This window comes from Seriola lalandi, unplaced genomic scaffold (genome assembly GCF_002814215.2).
Source record: "Seriola lalandi dorsalis isolate HSWRI2012SDOR001 ecotype SW California unplaced genomic scaffold, Sedor1 jcf7180002054911, whole genome shotgun sequence".
NCBI lineage: Eukaryota > Metazoa > Chordata > Actinopteri > Carangiformes > Carangidae > Seriola > Seriola lalandi.
The window spans coordinates 1,181,790-1,198,876 of record NW_019525463.1 but is presented as its reverse complement, the minus strand read 5'-3'; the positions used below and the strand labels follow the sequence as shown (position 1 = coordinate 1,198,876).

At 39.4% G+C, this 17,087-nt stretch overlaps 2 protein-coding genes and 3 non-coding genes across 6 annotated transcripts; 1 reads left to right on the top strand and 4 right to left on the bottom strand.

The window, feature by feature from the left end:
• Nucleotides 1-166: 166 nt before the first annotated feature.
• On the bottom strand, nucleotides 167-9,045 carry elavl1a (ELAV like RNA binding protein 1a). Of its 2 annotated transcripts, none has more exons than XM_023430803.2 (7): nucleotides 8,876-9,045; nucleotides 7,410-7,469; nucleotides 5,143-5,335; nucleotides 4,499-4,602; nucleotides 3,712-3,874; nucleotides 3,334-3,559; nucleotides 167-3,186 (listed from the first exon to the last, which is right to left on the bottom strand). In XM_023430803.2, the coding sequence occupies exons 2-7, from the start codon at nucleotides 7,443-7,445 to the stop codon at nucleotides 2,862-2,864; spliced, it is 1,047 nt and encodes a 348-aa protein (XP_023286571.1). In that variant the 5' UTR covers nucleotides 7,446-7,469; nucleotides 8,876-9,045; the 3' UTR covers nucleotides 167-2,861. The 2 variants fall into 2 exon arrangements, with proteins under 2 accessions (XP_023286571.1, XP_023286573.1); XM_023430805.2 differs by having other exon boundaries at nucleotides 3,721-3,874.
• Nucleotides 9,046-9,425: 380 nt separating this feature from the next.
• Nucleotides 9,426-16,887, bottom strand: tspan37 (tetraspanin 37). Its single transcript, XM_023430797.2, has 7 exons — nucleotides 16,475-16,887; nucleotides 14,745-14,936; nucleotides 14,584-14,658; nucleotides 14,375-14,473; nucleotides 11,143-11,295; nucleotides 10,962-11,045; nucleotides 9,426-9,749 (listed from the first exon to the last, which is right to left on the bottom strand). The coding sequence occupies exons 1-7, from the start codon at nucleotides 16,535-16,537 to the stop codon at nucleotides 9,672-9,674; spliced, it is 744 nt and encodes a 247-aa protein (XP_023286565.1). The 5' UTR covers nucleotides 16,538-16,887; the 3' UTR covers nucleotides 9,426-9,671.
• On the bottom strand, nucleotides 11,905-12,023 carry LOC111673142 (5S ribosomal RNA). Its single transcript, XR_002762075.1, has one exon. It is a non-coding gene; the product is annotated as a 5S ribosomal RNA (ribosomal RNA).
• Nucleotides 12,598-12,716, top strand: LOC111673141 (5S ribosomal RNA). The gene has a single exon (XR_002762074.1). It is a non-coding gene; the product is annotated as a 5S ribosomal RNA (ribosomal RNA).
• Nucleotides 13,505-13,623, bottom strand: LOC111673139 (5S ribosomal RNA). Its single transcript, XR_002762073.1, has one exon. It is a non-coding gene; the product is annotated as a 5S ribosomal RNA (ribosomal RNA).
• Nucleotides 16,888-17,087: the final 200 nt, after the last annotated feature.

Here is a 17,087-nt window from a genome sequence, read left to right as displayed (position 1 = left end):
CTGGTCTCAGAAGGTAATAACTGGGCCTGTCCCATGTGATCAGCTGAAGTTCGACGACACAACCGCCCCTCCGGAATCGTACTTTGTAGCTGTTGTCTTCCAACACTTTACTTCCGTCTACTTGTTCCTGATGGGTAAAAAAGGTAATATAGTCATCTTACAACAATGCTATTGCACCATGTTTTTATTGAAATGATCCAATGTTAGAAGACATTTAATGGACTTCAACTTAGTGTCCGTTCAGAACCAAGAAAAACAAAAAAAATCAATAATCCATTAAAAACACTCCAATACGTAACAAGTATGACCGCATACATTGTCAAATAAATATTTGCGCCTCCTGATGTAAAATACACCATTTCCACTTATAAATTAAGGCAGAATGCAGTTTATTCTGACTGCCCCTAAAACAAATTCACTTGCATCTTTCATGCAAATCCAACTAGACTGCTGAGAAAACTAAGCAGTAACACAACGTAAGTAGAAAAAAGAAATTATCAAAAAAGATGACAGTCCAAGACTACAACAAATTTCTATCACCTGCTTTGAGCAAGTCACAAAGTATTGCACAAAGTTAAGGATTGTGACACAAAAATAACATGGAAATACTAAAATCAAAAAGCACTTTTAAGACCAAAAGCTGAAGCTTGTGATGGAAAAATTCCTTTCAGAGATTAAATAGATTAAATATGCATTTAATGAAGTGTCAGGTGAATTATTCTTGGGGGAGCATGGGGGGTGATGGGGGTGGTTAAAAACGAATCCTAAAAAGTGTGAGCAGGTACTGTTCCCAAGAATCACTTGCTATTTTTATCACGGAGTAGTTCCTCTGTTCAATTTGTGGTCAGGTTAAACAAGAAACAATTACAGTACCGATGCTTATGCTCCACCTTTCAACCACCTTAGAGAACAAGACGGGCAAGACAATTCCTCACTAGCAAAAGACGACCTGTGATACGCCATTAATCTTTTCTAAACAGACGATATGAGAGAGTGTTTCACTGTAAACAAAGTCCTCACTAGTGAAAAGTAAAAACAAACGAGACAAAAAACATCAGAGCACTGGGTTTGGGTCTAAAAGCCTAAATCTTCATGTGAACCGTCTTTTCACCGTGTTATCAGATGCTTCCCTCCCCAAACAGCCGGGCATCAAAAAGCAGATAATAATAAATAATCCTGACATTTAACTCACAACCGCTGAAAAGACAACTGTTTCTAAAGTGACCACGTACATCTTCAATGCGTTGATCTCGTTACTCTTCAGTGGTTTATACTGATCTGGCTATCTCAGAAATGTTGCCTCGTGAAATGTCTGCAGGACAATCGCTTTCCTTCAAGTCTCTGTGTACAGTTTAAATAACCTCACCTCAACTAACATTGGTCCATATGTTCATCTTTCTAAAAGTTTAAGCCTGTTTAAAAGCCTTCAGCAGAAACAATGTGTAACGGCCTGTTTTTTCTTTCCTGCAAATGTAATGCTAGAAAAATAACAGAACAAAACTCCAAATCAAATCTAAAAAGGTAAATAAAAAAAGAAACAAACCAAACAAAACTTTCAGCAAAAAGAAATAAAATTTAATGGTTTATGTTCAAAGTGAAACAACCAAAACAAAAAGGAAGAAAAGAAAGTAAATCTAAACTGAAATCATTAACAAAGGCCATTAATTTCTCTCCAAACTTGAGATAAGCACTCGTTAAAACAAGTTTGTAACTTACATTGTAACAAATAAAAATCTATTCTTCTAGAAAGAAAGAAAATCCAAACAAAAAGAAAACAAATTAACTCAAAATGAAAGAAAAAACAAAACAGAATTGGCAAACTGGGCCTGAATGATGTTTCTCTCAGTCAGCATCAGATATAGCCTTAGTACCTCTTCAAAAAAAGAAAAGAGAAAAAAAAGTCCAAAAAGATGTGAATTTACCTTGCGAAAATCTGTTTAGAAAAACTCTTCTGGGGTTATAAGATCAAATCTCTCCCTGTCTTTGGTCCATCTTGATTCCCTACTCATTGACTGGGGATGATTTTCAACAGGACTCTCTTTAAATACAACTTAGAAAAAAAGACACTTTACACAGGGATAACAAAACACAAACATTTCCCTCCAGAGCTCATTGTTTTTAAAACTGTTAACCTGGGCGGAGGGTGAGCAAAAGTCATAGATTAACATCGAAAAGACTGATATTCATAGTAACCTAAAACAGATTGGTTAAAAGTGCTTTGCTCTTAGATTGACTCTAGACAGTGAGTGGTATTGTAGGTCTGTGTGTCCACTGGATGATCATTTAAGGCATCTATTTCTACTTATGATGAGGATCCAGGACAAAGCACTGCTTTCCCAAAATGAAACAACAACTGGCTCCTGGCAAAATATTGTTCTTCACCTTCTTTAGACTGTGAATTATCCACTAAAATGTCAACACTTGGGAGAACAATTTGCAGGGCTTATTCTCCTTATACTCTTTCAGTGCACTGTTTGCCTGCCTCCTTTATCTAGTCCCCACAGTTATACATGCAACACATAACGGACAATATTTTAGCTTTTTAGATCATTTTCAAACGTTATCTTGGGGGTGTCTTGGGATTTTGCCCTCTACATCCTTGCCCTACAAATTAAAACTACTGAGTGTCCTCAAGCCCCAAGCATGAATATAAAGATGGAAAAAAAAAACAAAACAAAAAAATCAGTCTAAACACTCTTTTAGACAAGTACAAAGGTGCAGAAGAGTGAACGTCTCATTGATCTCTGAATACACTAAAACCCAAACTGATGTGCCAGACTTTGCAATCTTTTGCTCTCTCAAATAAAAGCCTGGCGCAGGGCATCTCCCTCTCTCCTCTACACCTGATTGTCCAGCTCTCTCTATTTGTGGCCCTTGTTGGTCTTAAAGGACACTTGCAGTATCTTGTCTCCGAGCCGGTAGCCATTCAGGCTGGCGATGGCCATGGCCGCTTCCTCGTAGTTCGTCATGGTAACGAAGCCGAAGCCCTTGCATTTGTTGGTGTTGAAGTCTCGGATCACCTTGACGTTGGTGACGGCACCAAAGGGGCCGAACATCTGCCACAGGATGCTCTCGTCGGCGTCCTGTCCCAGGTTGTAGATGAAGATGCACCAGCCTGAGGTGGAGTTCCCAGGGACACCGACACCTCCCATGCTGCCCATGTGATCAACACCCATGGGAGAAAACCTGGAATGGGAAGTTTTTTACTGAGCCAGGAACACGTTATATACACATTCAGACGCAGTCAAAGACAAGTATGTCTATATACATTTAAAAACTGTTCCAATAATTTGTTTAGCAAACTTTTCCTTTCATGTTCACTATGCCCCTCACCTAAACCGCTGCGCCTGGTGATGTAACGGCCCTCCGAACCGCCGTGATTGGTTGTGGTACAGCTGAGAAATGAGCTGCGTGTTCTTCGCCTGGTTCGGGTTGGCAGCAAATTTCACTGTGATTGGCTCAGAGGCCCCCGGTGGTTTTTGGCCGTTCAGGTTTTTGACGGCTTCCTCTGCCTCTGCCCGCTTGTCAAACCGGATAAAAGCCACCCCACGGGACACACCTAGGTAAGAGAGAGCGGCTGGTGACTGCCTATACAAACAGCATGACTACTTTTCATATATGGCTGCTCTCTGGTTATTACTTTTTTTTTTTTGAACACAGAGGCACTATGTGTTACTGCAAAGTATTTTTAAAAGCAAGGAAGTCATTCACCTGTCGTACCTGTACCCTGATCAACAAGTACCCGGGAATTAATAATGCGTCCATAACGTGAAAACATGTCCTCCACGTCCTTCTGGGTCATGGACTTTGGCAGGCCGCTGATATACAGGTTGGCATCCTTTATTGTATCAGAGCTGGGCCGTGCGTATGAAACCTGATAACAGGAAGCAACAAACGCCTGATTACAACTCTGATACACATGAACTAAATAAGGTAACAAAAAAAAAACCTATCAAAAGTACAACAAGCACTTTAATCTATCGAACTTTTGACATTCTAACAAATTTTTTGGACTTTAGGACATAATATCAGGTGTTTTGAAAGTTGCAATCATCAACTCATTCATATCTGTTTATTAAAAACAACACTTTTGGACTCTATTAAAGAAAACTAAATAAAATGATTTGATAAACAAAATGTCACCCAAGTGGTTTTAAGTATTAAATCTTCAGGCTGAGAAAAATGAGTGAAGTCAGAAGCATAAAAGAACATTACAGCCACAAAAAAATGAAATCAAACTGATCAAAAAGGTACTTTTCTTAGGAATTAAATACATGAAATACATTGAATCTGACAGAATGTGTCAAATAAAATAAGTAAAATTAAAGTCAAACTCAACAGACATGTCAGATAGGGCAGTAAGTGAGCTGTAAAAGCAGTATCACTTCCTCGGGCTGACATGTACTAGCTAGTTAGCGGACAGCACAGGAGCCACAGGAGAGTTATATGACATGACATCTTTGGTTTGAGAATTGTAGAACACCTTATTGCACGTTACCTTGATAGTTTTGGACTGTAGCCTTAGTCCATTCAGTGTACTGATAGCTCTGTCTGCATCACTAGGGTTAAGATAGTTAACAAATCCGTACCCTAAACTGTGGCCTAGAGAAAAAAAAAGGAAAACAATAAAATAAAACAAAAAAACGTTGTATAGTTCAAAAAAAGCTGCAAACAAATAAATATTTAAAAACAAAAACAAATCTTAACATTGCATGCTAGTCTAAACAAACAAACAAAGAAACTGTCTACAGTTAAACAGGGTTGGACTGGTTGGAATAAATAAAACAAGTCTATGGTGGTGAAAAACTTTGTGCAAAGTACTACCCCAACTCAAGCAGGAAAATCTATTTGGGATATCTTTCAAAGAAAAGTTACATTATAAAAATCACTGAGAACAGAGAAGCCAGAAAACACTCTTTAGTAGATATCCTGACAGTAAAGAACAGCTAATTCGAAAATGAGTGAGAGGCCAAACTAAGTCATAAGGCTGGGCCACCACTGATAGACTCAGAGGTTGCCACAACTTGTAATTTTTTTTTGGCCAAGTCTGTAACAGGAACTCCTTGCCATTTCAAACTAAATCTTGTGTTTAAGCGTCGATCAGGTCTGTCACAGGTCTTATCGCTTCAGAGCATAGCATACCTGCGACTTTGTCTCGAATCAGCTTGGCAGACTCCACCTCTCCGATGCTGCTGAAGAGGCTCCGCAGCTCGTCCTGCGTCATGCTCTGAGGCAGGTAGTTCACTATCAGGTTGGTCTTGGCATCCTTCCCCTCGTCCCCTCCCATGTGGTCTTCATAACCGTTTGACATGTCATACACCTCCTGCAAGTCAGCCTGGTGGGCCAAAAAAAACACAAAGCAAGGTAAGCATGCAAGTATGCAGAGCTAAAAAAAAAGAAAGAAAGAAAAAAAAAAGAAGTTTTTGTAAAAAATAAATTTGTTTATTAACACAAAAATATCAAAAAAGCAATTACACCTACACAGGCAATAAGGAAAGGAGCAGATGCTAAAGGAAATCAATTCAAACAAATCACTTTCAAATTAAACTGCCGCCTGCAGCACAAAGTCAAAGCAGATTGAACAATCAGTGTCCCATACACGTCCTATAATTTCTACTCTTCAGGCATCACTGACCTCGCCTAAACCCTGCTACCGCCTACAACCGCATTACATCACTGGCTAGGATACAGCAACACGGAAACTAGAGCATACAGTGGGAACATTAAAACAACAGGAGGTGCGTGTTTTCTGAAAAAGCACCCATTTGAAAGAAATTGTTAATGTTTTTCCCACCTCTAGTCTTTAAAAAAAAAAAAAGAAAAAAAGAAAAAGGAAAAAAAGGACCAATCTGTTGGTGGCTAATTCATGAAAAGCAAAAACACAATTATCAGCCGACTGGAAGAACCAGGGACGGCATTAACTCCTGCATGAAAAAGCCCCTGCTGTAATGGTTATTTCAGAAACTTGAAGCAGTGGAGTTTGGAGGCCTGACTGCCACTAATTGGTGAAACGTATGCAACACTTTATTCATGAAAAAGAAGGTAATGATGATATTACGACGAGAAGCAGGCATTTTTTGTTATTTATTAACATTAAAAACAAAGTTAGGCTTTGTTGCCAGCTTCCGGACTTGCTTTTAAAAGGGGCTCGAGTGGGAGATAGGTAGAGTGAGTGTGTAGGAGCTGCGATGAGAGTACAATGTGCATGAACAAAAGAAATTAAACTGTATTTGCTGATAGTTTCATGGGAATTTCTTTCCAAAGCAGAAGTAACCAAACACTCAGCTGAATGTCTACTGTGGGGACAGACAAGCTGTTGTTTTCAGTCTCTCTTTCCAACTCTGTATGTCATTCATTATATCAGATCTAACATCAAAGTAATGCCACAGTAACTACAAAAAAAGAGTTGTCATTTCCTTGGGTTTAACAATTGTTTTTTTTTTACTAATTAAACAGTAGTGTGCAAAGGGGATTTTTAATTCATAGTTTATTTCCTGATTCGGCAGTTCCTGGAACATTTTGAAGGGTTAACAGTGTCTGTGCAATTACTGTTTTTATTACAGCAGAATAGAAGGGGTCTAAAGTTATAGGGCCACATAATAGCAACTATTACACGAGCATGTGACTAGATTTAAGGTGCAAATTGCTCTCAATGAAGTGGTTTACACTAAGCCAATGTGATATTTAAACAATGGCATGCAATATAAAGTCTGCACACAGATGGTTTGCATTTGCAAAGTAGGTAAGTCCCCAGATTACCTCAATCACATGTCAGACTGCAATCTAGTCTGATAACCAGTCTGAAGGGTCTGAGATGAGTTTAGTAAACAATGGAAACTGCAGTATAACTTAATAATAAATTTTTTAAAAGTTGCTTCCACTCTCTGTTCAGCAGATTGTCATGGTGGACACATTTGCTGGTGGCTGAAATGGGATCAAGCTCGAAATGGGAACCAGTCCAGCGGTCAACCTGACAGAGGTCCATTCATGCAAGAGAAGGGTTGTGATTGTGTATTCTGGTGGGTAAGATACACTGCCTGAGAGGATGAATGAGAGTCCTGTGTTAACCAGTCAACATAGGCAAAGCTGGTGGGAGCTGGTGTGCTTGTTTGTTTGTGATTTCTCTTAATGCCATCTCACTTGTACAGAATATAAAATCATTAGTTCCAGCAAAATAGCTGTACAGCCGTGACATCTTTACACACATTTATAACAAGGCTCTGGCCATTCCAACGAGTTTGTACATTTCTTGCAGACATATTAAACAGTGCTACCATATAACAGTACATGAGCTTTCAATTCCTTGTCAAGAACTCCATCAAAAACATCTTATCACACTGCTAACACTCAGTTGATATGGTTGCATACTGTAGTATGGTTTGAAATGGGAGCTGGGATCTCATACTCACTTTCAAGTACTTAATGTGTCCTCGACGAACTGCCATGAAGACACTTCACTGCTCCTGAGGCTGGGTGGGGATAAGACAAAATCAAACAACTTAGTCAATCAATGTGGCAGCGATCAAATAGCAAATCTTTTGTCTGAAGAACATGACACAAAGACCAAAAAAAGAAACTTGACAAACACCTGATACCTTTTTAATAGGCAAAAACACAACATCACCAGAGAATAACAACATTTTTCATGGTTTTAACCTGTTCGTATGGCAATGGAGAAAAGTTTGATCAAAAGGTTATAATGAGGGCGAATATCCAAGATAACTCAATAGACTCTTCTGGTTTAACAGTGTTTTTTCATTTCTGCTATAAGCGACACCAAGGCGTGGTGCAGATGAATGAATCTACAAAGTGGCGCACATATTGTGGGAACAATATGGTAAACAATGATGAGAGACTATTATTAATTACTATTGGCTTCTTTGGTAGGCAGTTTGCATCATTTTGTGGATTGTTGCATGCTTACATTATTTCCTGCATGCTGCTCTGTACAGTGCTGGAGAATTTATAATCTTGCTGCACAAATGAGCCAGACCTTTTATTTCCTTCCTTCTATACACACACACACATTTAATAAATCTGAATACGCTGACTTGTAAGGCTCCACAACACCTGGTTATGACTTGAATTTTGAGAAAATTACAAAATAAAACGTCCCAGATGACAACAAAGCAGTACATCTCTACAAGATAACTCCTGATTACTGAAGCATTGGTCGGAAACAATTGACCTGGAGAAAGTATGAGTATGTCGTGGTGCTTCAATTTAATGGTGCTCCTAAATTATTAAGTAATGAGCACCACTACTCCCAGTGGAATCCCAGTCTGGTGTGCCAGTATTTTTGTATGGTATCCAGTGAGAGAGGGGCGTCAAAGTGGAGCTGTTCTCTGATACTACAAACCCCGTATTAATAGTGCGCCTTTGTTTTTTTATTACCGGCCAACAGCACATCAATTCAGCTCATGAGTTGCTCTCCATCTAGGAAACGTGCAGAGGCCTGACTAGCATTAGCAGGCTAGCCGCTGCATGCTCACCCCTCTCTGAATAGATAGGTAAACAATATGTACAACCAGGCTGGACAAAAACGGCATAATATTACTATTGTAAACCTTATAGCAAACCAATGAACACAGTCACTCACATTACGAGGATAGCTTACGTGGCGGTCTCTTGTCGGCTAGCTAACGTAAAGCACCGTGGCCCTATTTTAGAGAGCGTCAGATCATTGCGTTTCTGTCCCCGCGCCTAAACCCCAGCGGCCTGCTAACAGGCCACGGAGGCTAATGTTAGCCACAGCTACCTAACCAGTAGCTCCAAGGGCCGCAGGAACGGCACGGCAGTCATCTGACAAAGCTAGAAACAACGAGTATACAGCTGAGACGGTTCGAGAAACATTTGTCAGCATTTCAAAACTTACCAGCTTATTGGGGGGGTTTGGTGTTTCTGCTTTCTTCTCCTATTTTTTGTCTTTCTTAGCGACGTTCGATTCCCTCCAAGTCGACCTCACGTAGTGGAGAAACAGAGGAAGGAGCTACGTGCCGAATCCCGCCACGCCCACTCGCGTCCGACCACGCCTCTGCAGAGGAGCCGGTGAGGGCAACAGCCATGGGTAACAGTTTATTAGGAGCACCTAGCTGAAACTAATGCAGTGTAATACAACAGTCTTGTAATTCAACCACCTTCATGAAGGTAATAATGCTCAATTTGTGATCTGTGAGGGACAAGTGTTCAGATCAGGAAGTGATGTGTTTAATCAACAGCTCAGTGAGAGCAAATTAGGTATAGTTTTAGTTTAGATTATTGCCCCCCTCAGAAATGTTCCCTGTGACAATTTCAAACAAACACAACAAAACATTAGTGTACACATAGAGACAGTGAACAACAAGTGTTCTGTTTACAATAATAATTCACTTACAATCTGGGTCAACACAAAAATTACCTTACACACCCAAACGCAAGTCATCATATCACATTGATTTGTTTAATAGTGGTAAGGGAAGATATGACAGAGCTCCAGGCATGTGTAGGCAAAAAATGATGACGGCAACAATCCATAGTTTTATGTCACATGTTTTGTAGTGTGCTGGATTAAACCTGCATTAATTAACAGTAGTGAAACAGATTAGAGATCACACAAGTTTGAAAATCAGGAACAGTAATAATAATATAATATTACAGTATCTGTGCACAGTACAGTGCTGTCCCATCTGTCTTTAGTTTTTGTCCAGTACGTGATATCTGATAAATGGCTTGTCCCTCATCAGCTGTGCCACCGTCAGCAGCACAACAAACTACAGGAAAAGAGTAAAGAAAAGAGAAGAGGATTCTGGTAAACTGAAAAAATTAAACAGTAATTCACTTCTGAAACTTAACAGAGACACATTTATCATTGGAATAATTCAACACCACAATACGTCAGCAATACAGATAATTAAAAGGCAATTTATTTTACCAGTTGCTCAAATTACTTTGTGTAATGTGAAAGAAGTCGTAGTGGAGAATCTACAGAGAATTCACAGTTCGTCTCAGCTCTATTAGAGGTTTTTAGTGTCTTTGAGCTCATTGTTTTGGTTTAATAGACCATCTTGTTACTGTTTTGGTTCATTCTCACTGCTCTCCTTGGCCTTGTTTCAAGCAGCAAGCAGCTTTTTTCAGTGAAAGTACTGGGCACTGCAAGAGCAATAATGATTTGTATAAAAGAACATTGGTTGATTTTATCATTTATCATAATTGGCAACAATTATGATAAATGTTTTAGATGTTTTTAAGCAAAAATGCCCAAAAAAACCCAAAAACTGGTTGTACCTATTTTAAGTAAATATTATTTTTACACTGCTAATATACAATACTTTATACTACTACTATAATACTGTTTTAAGTATTTAAATTTACTGGTTTTCTTAGTCCTCTATGAGATTTTTTCAGGGGGGGTCTGTGGCTGTTTGACAAAATAATTAATTTTCATATGTGATGATGAGCTTTAGAAATTTGTGATGGGTATTTTCATTGTTTTCTGACATTTTATTAACCGAAGGATTCAACGGGAAAATAATCCTCAGATTAATCAGATTAATTAAAATAATCATTATTTTCAGCCACAGAATGTTAACTGGCTAACAGGAAATGGCCAACAGACACAGTTAGTGACAAGCTGGTGAATATAGTGGAGCATTTAGCAGCTAAGGATCATCAAGAATTGGTGGATACTCAAACAGAGCTAAAAGGAGAGTGAATATTGGACTTCACTGGGTAAGAACCATGACAAATCACTGCTAATGTTGCTCTGTATCTGCTGGATGTGCAATTAGGCCACTGTGTTCCACAACAACTTCATAAGATGAAAATGTTGTGGATATAAATTCGTCAAAATAAAATTTAAAAAATCAAATATTGTAGTTTTAACGAACCGCCAATCTAATAATAGCAAAAGTTCCTCTGTGTTTCATTTTTCAGTTAGTTTGCATATCAAGTCTATACAGAATAAAAATGATGATGTTACGCACCTCCACCAGAAAAACCATTGGGGAGCCCCAGATGATGAAACTCAGAACAAACTGTAAAGCCATCTCCAGCTTCACCTGGCAGCCCTGAAAGAGTGAGGCATTAGAAACAGAGAGGACCAATCCAACATGCATGCCGGGGTGCTTTTGTGTTCATGTGTAGTGAATTTATCTGGATGTCTACCTGTGGGTAAAGCTGCCATGGCTGGTCCGCAGTTCCATTGCAGGAGGGGAAAGTAGAGTTGCAGCAGCTGTGAGGAACACTGAGTCCTCCAGTCTGGTTAAACCAGGAGGTTTCAAGCCAGTCCCTGTAGTCATGGACACCACAGCACTGCAACTAACATGGATCAAAACACAAAATGCCCAGTCACTATCGATCAATATGAATCTTAATACAAAATCTTAATATAAAAATATCTGTGATGGCAGCATGAGTTCATGCATGGATGGCTTGAGGCCTGAGGTTTGGGTTTTGTGGAGATGAGATGGAGCAAGTTAGGGCCAACTATCACTGCTAAGTGTGACTTGAGACACCTGTCGATCAAGACAGCCACCTCCCAAACCTACCGATCTCTACTATGAGCCTAAATATCTCTGGTGGTCACTTCAATTCTTTAAGTGAAATTTTACAGGTAAAACCCAGTGGTCCACTGACCCCTCAGTCCCTTGCTAAAGACAAATACTGAATAGTTTTTACTCCACTTCATGAATGACTTAAAAGATTCAACAGAATATAAATTAATGTGGTTTCACCATGGAAATGCTGTTTTTAATGCATCAGTGTTGATCCTGTTATATAATACAGAATGTAGAAAAGATGACAGAGTGACCACAGTCTGTTGTACAGACTCATGATCTACATTTACTACATGGACAAACATAGGACTACATATAGAAGCCCTGTTTGTGTCCAGCGTCCTCTGCTGGTTGCAAAGAGAAGTGAAAAAGCTTACAGCACCTGGTATTCCCAGGCGGTCTCCCATCCAAGTACTAACCAGGCCCGACCCTGCTTAGCTTCCGAGATCGGACGAGATCGGGCGTGTTCAGAGTGGTATGGCCGTAAGCGATGACAACAGAGACAGACAGGCCTTTTATAGGTCACTTAACACCATGTACTCATATCTGTACATGTAGTAACTGTAGTTAGTGAGCTTTAATAACCAACTCTGCTCAACCTGTCATCTTGACAAAGCCTATTCTGTATTATCACTAAACCCGATGCATTAAAAACCGCACTTTAATAGTTAAGCTATCATTTATTAGGTTACATTATATCCTGTTGGTTCGTTTAATCCACACGGTATCAGTTTAATGTAGTTGAGTAAAAACTACAGTATTAGTCTCTGACATGAAGAGATGACATGATGAGTAGAAGTTTAAAGTAGCAGAAAATTGAAATACAATTACCTCAATAAGTAGGCCTACTTAGGTTTGAACTTGAGTAAATGTATTTAGTTACATGACAGGAGTGTAATAGAGAGACTTTATCGTTCATGCTGATGTGCAGTGATTGTATCACTGTTATCAGAGCTTGTTGCACAGAAAAATAAAAAAATATGCTCATGTTTCTGTGGACAGAAATATAAAAAGATGTTGCTGATGGTGATGATTAAATAGCGTGTTTGTGTCTGATACAGTCGCTTACGGCCATACCACTCTGAACACGCCCGATCTCGTCCGATCTCGGAAGCTAAGCAGGGTCGGGCCTGGTTAGTACTTGGATGGGAGACCGCCTGGGAATACCAGGTGCTGTAAGCTTTTTCACTTCTCTTTGCAACCAGCAGAGGACGCTGCTGCTGCTGCTGCTGCTGCTGCCTTTGCAGAGGAGACAACACTTCAAGAAGCCTATCCACAATAATTATGAAATCACTTCTGACTGTGATGCTTTTCAATTTTTGTTAAAAAACTGAACATGATAGAAAAATTAAGAAATCCTTGTGCCTAATTTAAGATGCTTTTCCACTTTGCTATATCCAGCAGAAGCTCAGGAGGCTTCTGGATCACAGAGATGCTCTGTTGAGCTGAAAATGTTACTGAGCTGAACTCACATTATCAGCTGTGATAAAGTTTCCAGACTATCAGAAAATGTACCCACAGCCTGCAGCTTGCTCCTGCTTTCCTCTGTGTACAAAAGGAGTGACTGTTAAAATCAAAGGTGCTGCTCCTGGGACCTCCAGAGCTGTCTGAGGGTCTGCCATCATTCATGCTGATGGTCAGGATTCACATTCATTATGGGAGTTATATATCCAAACATCACTGTTTGGAAGTTTTGCATCATTTCCTGCTTCTTTTGAATTGTTTGCAGACATTTGTAAAACATCAGCATGTTGGAGAACCTTGGTAATATACAGCCAATATAGCCGACACTATTCAGCATATCTTCTACTGTGGAGATGAAGCTTGAACATAAAAATCAACAATTAGAATTATCTGGTGTCTCTGTAGTTAGTTAGCAACTACAATGCTGCTCACACACTGCAGCAGCAGCAGCAGCAGCAGCAGCAGCAGCAGCAGCGTCCTCTGCTGGTTGCAAAGAGAAGTGAAAAAGCTTACAGCACCTGGTATTCCCAGGCGGTCTCCCATCCAAGTACTAACCAGGCCCGACCCTGCTTAGCTTCCGAGATCGGACGAGATCGGGCGTGTTCAGAGTGGTATGGCCGTAAGCGATGACAACAGAGACAGACAGGCCTTTTATAGGTCACTTAACACCATGTACTCATATCTGTACATGTAGAAACTGTAGTTAGTGAGCTTTAATAACCAACTCTGCTCAACCTGTCATCTTGACAAAGCCTATTCTGTATTATCACTAAACCCGATTCATTAAAAACCGCACTTTAATAGTTAAGCTATTATTTATTAGGTTACATTATATCCTGTTGGTTCGTTTAATCCACACGGTATCAGTTTAATGTAGTTGAGTAAGAACTAAAGTATTAGTCTCTGACCATGAGTGCATTTTTAAGTTCTGTGCAAGAAGCTCTGATTGCAGTGATACAATTAATGCACATCAACATGAATGATTTAGACATTGCATGACTCTACTGGAATGTAACCACTAGTTCTTATTGAGGTACTTGTATTTCATTCAAGTATTTCAATTTACAACTAATGTAATGTAAAAAAAAAACATTTCAAAATGGCTACCAAGATAAATTGGGGCATTTCCTCTTTTAAATATAGATATCGGTACAGGAAGTGTGCTCCAAGTGGCTTCAACTATCAGCTACAGTTGTTGCTGCTTGTTTTGATATCCCTACTTACAGTCTTTTATATGCTGTTGCTGTGGATAATGACAATGTGTTATAGCCTTTTTGAAATGCTATACTGTTTTTGAACATTTTGCACAAACATTGCTTCGCGTATTTAGAGGCCTATATAACTCAGTTCACATGAGTGATGGCTGAGCACACTACCTGCTCTTGTGTAGCATCCACAGCTCGAGAGTTGGGGTCCTGGCTGCTGCCTGTGTAATTCTGAAACACACCACTGAGGGAAGTTGTCTCTGTATTCAGCTAAAACAAAAAGGCAGAAGACACAAATAACATAAACAAGCAATAATCGGTTAACTAATAATCTGATAACTCCAGTCCAGTGCATGTGAACTCTGGTGTAACTTGTATACCTTTATGGAGTGGCAGTAAGCCAACGCTGAAGCCGAACTTTCCAGACAAAAGACCACAACTAGTAGATAAACAAACTGGAGAAGAGCACACTTTACAATGTACAGGCCAAACACTGTCGCACATACAGATACATCATTCATACACACTCTGAGAACCTTACCAGTCCCTGCAGAAAGGTGGAATCTCTGAGGCTCAGCCACGTGCCGAGGAACCCGCTGGCCAATAGGAAAGCAGCGCTGGCGAGAGCGAGGATAGCTGGCATGGTGATGTAGGTGTGAGAAAAAAATAAGCTGCTGTGCCTGTATTTCATCAGCAGATAGAATCCACTCAAGCCCACCACCAACCCCATCACCTGGTGAAGTTAAAAGAAAGACTGCTGTTGTATTTTTTTCTTGATTCATTATCACATAACAGACAGTTTGCATTGTATCACTGAGACCAAGAACCTATTAAAACAGAGTATAGCTACACCTGTAAGCTGTCAAAGAGCATACTCACCAGACCTATTTTCACATTCCTCCATTACTTCAGAAAAAATATATTTTTTGTGTAATTCGTATAAAACTGAAGTGTGGAAACAAACACTTGTGGATTTATGGAGGCAGAGGAAGCAGTGACAAAATGAGCGTGACCCCATGTGAAATGGTAACTTGATGCTGCTATGCTCCAGTTTCTGTACTGATTTTGATTTCACACAAAATAAAATGTGTTAATTATTGAGGTGCCGATTGGCTGATTTTGGGTTTTTTTTTACGGAGCCAGGCAAGCTGCTTCCACCTGTTCCCAGCCTTTATGCTTAGCTAAAATAAGCTAAGCTAAACTATGTGCTCTAACTACATCTTAGATATGAGTGTGTTGTCAATCTTCTCATCTAACTCTTGGCAAGAAAGTAAGCAGATTTCCCAAACTGTTGAAGTATTCCTTTAAAATAAACTTAATTTATTCAGGAAGGTTTGACTGAGAACGAGCTGCCTGTTGCAACTGAGCAGTTACAGATGGGGCTTGAGGGCCTTGCTCAGGGGCACCACAGTGGTGGTTATTAGGGAGGAGTGAGGGCAACTGAACCAGTAACCTTCTGATCACACAATACTTAGGCCACACCTGCATCACACATTGTTCATTCTATGCAATTATTATTGTTTATTCTGTGCAATTGGCTCATGGTGTCTCTTGAAAATAATGCCTTCAGACTAATTCAAGTTGTAGAATGATTATTTGCAGGTTAAAATAGAAGCCTGAGCTTTAATATTTAAAGTCTCATGGTTGTGCATGTCATCGTAAATCTTATATATAATATATAGTGGAATAATATAGTGGAAACTTGTTATAGGTCTATATAATATATAATGGAATTTAAAAAGTAGAATGTGTGTATGTTGTTAGAGGAAATATAGAATGAACACATAACATACATACATAAACACATAAATCAATGAAATACAAAACAATATGACATGAAGTTTGACACATATGCGTCAATGATATTTTAGACAGACGACCAAATCATTTTAGTGTCCTGCAGTGTTCAAAGTACATTTCCTTCTAAAATCACGCGCACACATGCACTCTTGTGTCATATGACTTGTGAGATTCAGACGTGTAGGCTATATCAAAATACATGCACACACACAACACAACAAACACAGGTGATTTATTCTGTTTTTACATAATTTTAAGTGTGATATATAATGTATATAGTAATATCATATATCATATATCATATATAATGATTTATTAGTATAGGCTAACATGAAGAATTGGCATAAATGGTCATTTCAATTAGGCTATAAATATATGGGCTAAAAGATTATTATTGGCAATATTTTTGCGTGAGACTAAACGAAGAACATATTATGCTGAAAATACAGCAACTAGTAAAGTGTCACCTACCCACAAAAGCTGACACGCCAGCTGAAGTATTGTTTTGAGAGCGTTTCTCCTCTGATCGCTCATTTTCAGACGTCAGGACCCGCGAGGAACGAGCGCGCAATAATCGACGTAACCACCAGGAGATTAGTTAATGTAACATAAGTGAACCGAACCTTTGCGTAAAGGAACACAATGTGTTTGACGAAAAGAGGGAGAGTCGGAGGCACGTGAGAGCTGTAGACTGGTGCAACTTTCCTTCCGCCATGGCATAAAATCAGCTTCCTCAAAATACGCGGAAACATGGTTGCAATAAAACAACCACAAAGGTTTTCAGTGATATTAAGAGGTGGAATCAGTGCTGTGACCTTTACGGTTGCATGACTGAAGAAGAGGAATGGACAAGACGAAGCAAAAGTTACACCTGATCATTTCCGCCCTCCTGCCAAATTAAGTGAAATGACAACAAAAAGAGAGCTAAAAAATCTGATCAGGTTGACAGGGCATGGTCAGTGGTGGAGAAGGTATTCAGTGCCTTTACTTATGTAAAAGTTATATATAAAATATAACAGCAGATACTCTATTACAAACAGAACACTCAGTGGCGGTTCTAGCTTATGGTGCCCTGGGCAAATAC

Bases quoted from the DNA above. Each gene is read 5' to 3' on its own strand.
- tspan37 (XM_023430797.2), bottom strand. From the start codon at position 16,537: ATGAGCGATCAGAGGAGAAACGCTCTCAAAACAATACTTCAGCTGGCG. The intron at 14,937-16,474 runs GTAGGTGACACT...TAACTTCACCAG, and splicing joins TGGCGTGTCAGCTTTTGTGG to GTGATGGGGTTGGTGGTGGG. The intron at 14,474-14,583 runs GTATACAAGTTA...TTTTTGTTTTAG, and splicing joins CTTACTGCCACTCCATAAAG to CTGAATACAGAGACAACTTC.
- elavl1a (XM_023430803.2), bottom strand. From the start codon at position 7,445: ATGGCAGTTCGTCGAGGACACATTAAGTACTTGAAA. The intron at 3,875-4,498 runs GTAACGTGCAAT...TCCTGTTATCAG, and splicing joins TACAGTCCAAAACTATCAAG to GTTTCATACGCACGGCCCAG. The intron at 3,560-3,711 runs GTGAATGACTTC...TCTCTTACCTAG, and splicing joins TCAGGGTACAGGTACGACAG to GTGTGTCCCGTGGGGTGGCT.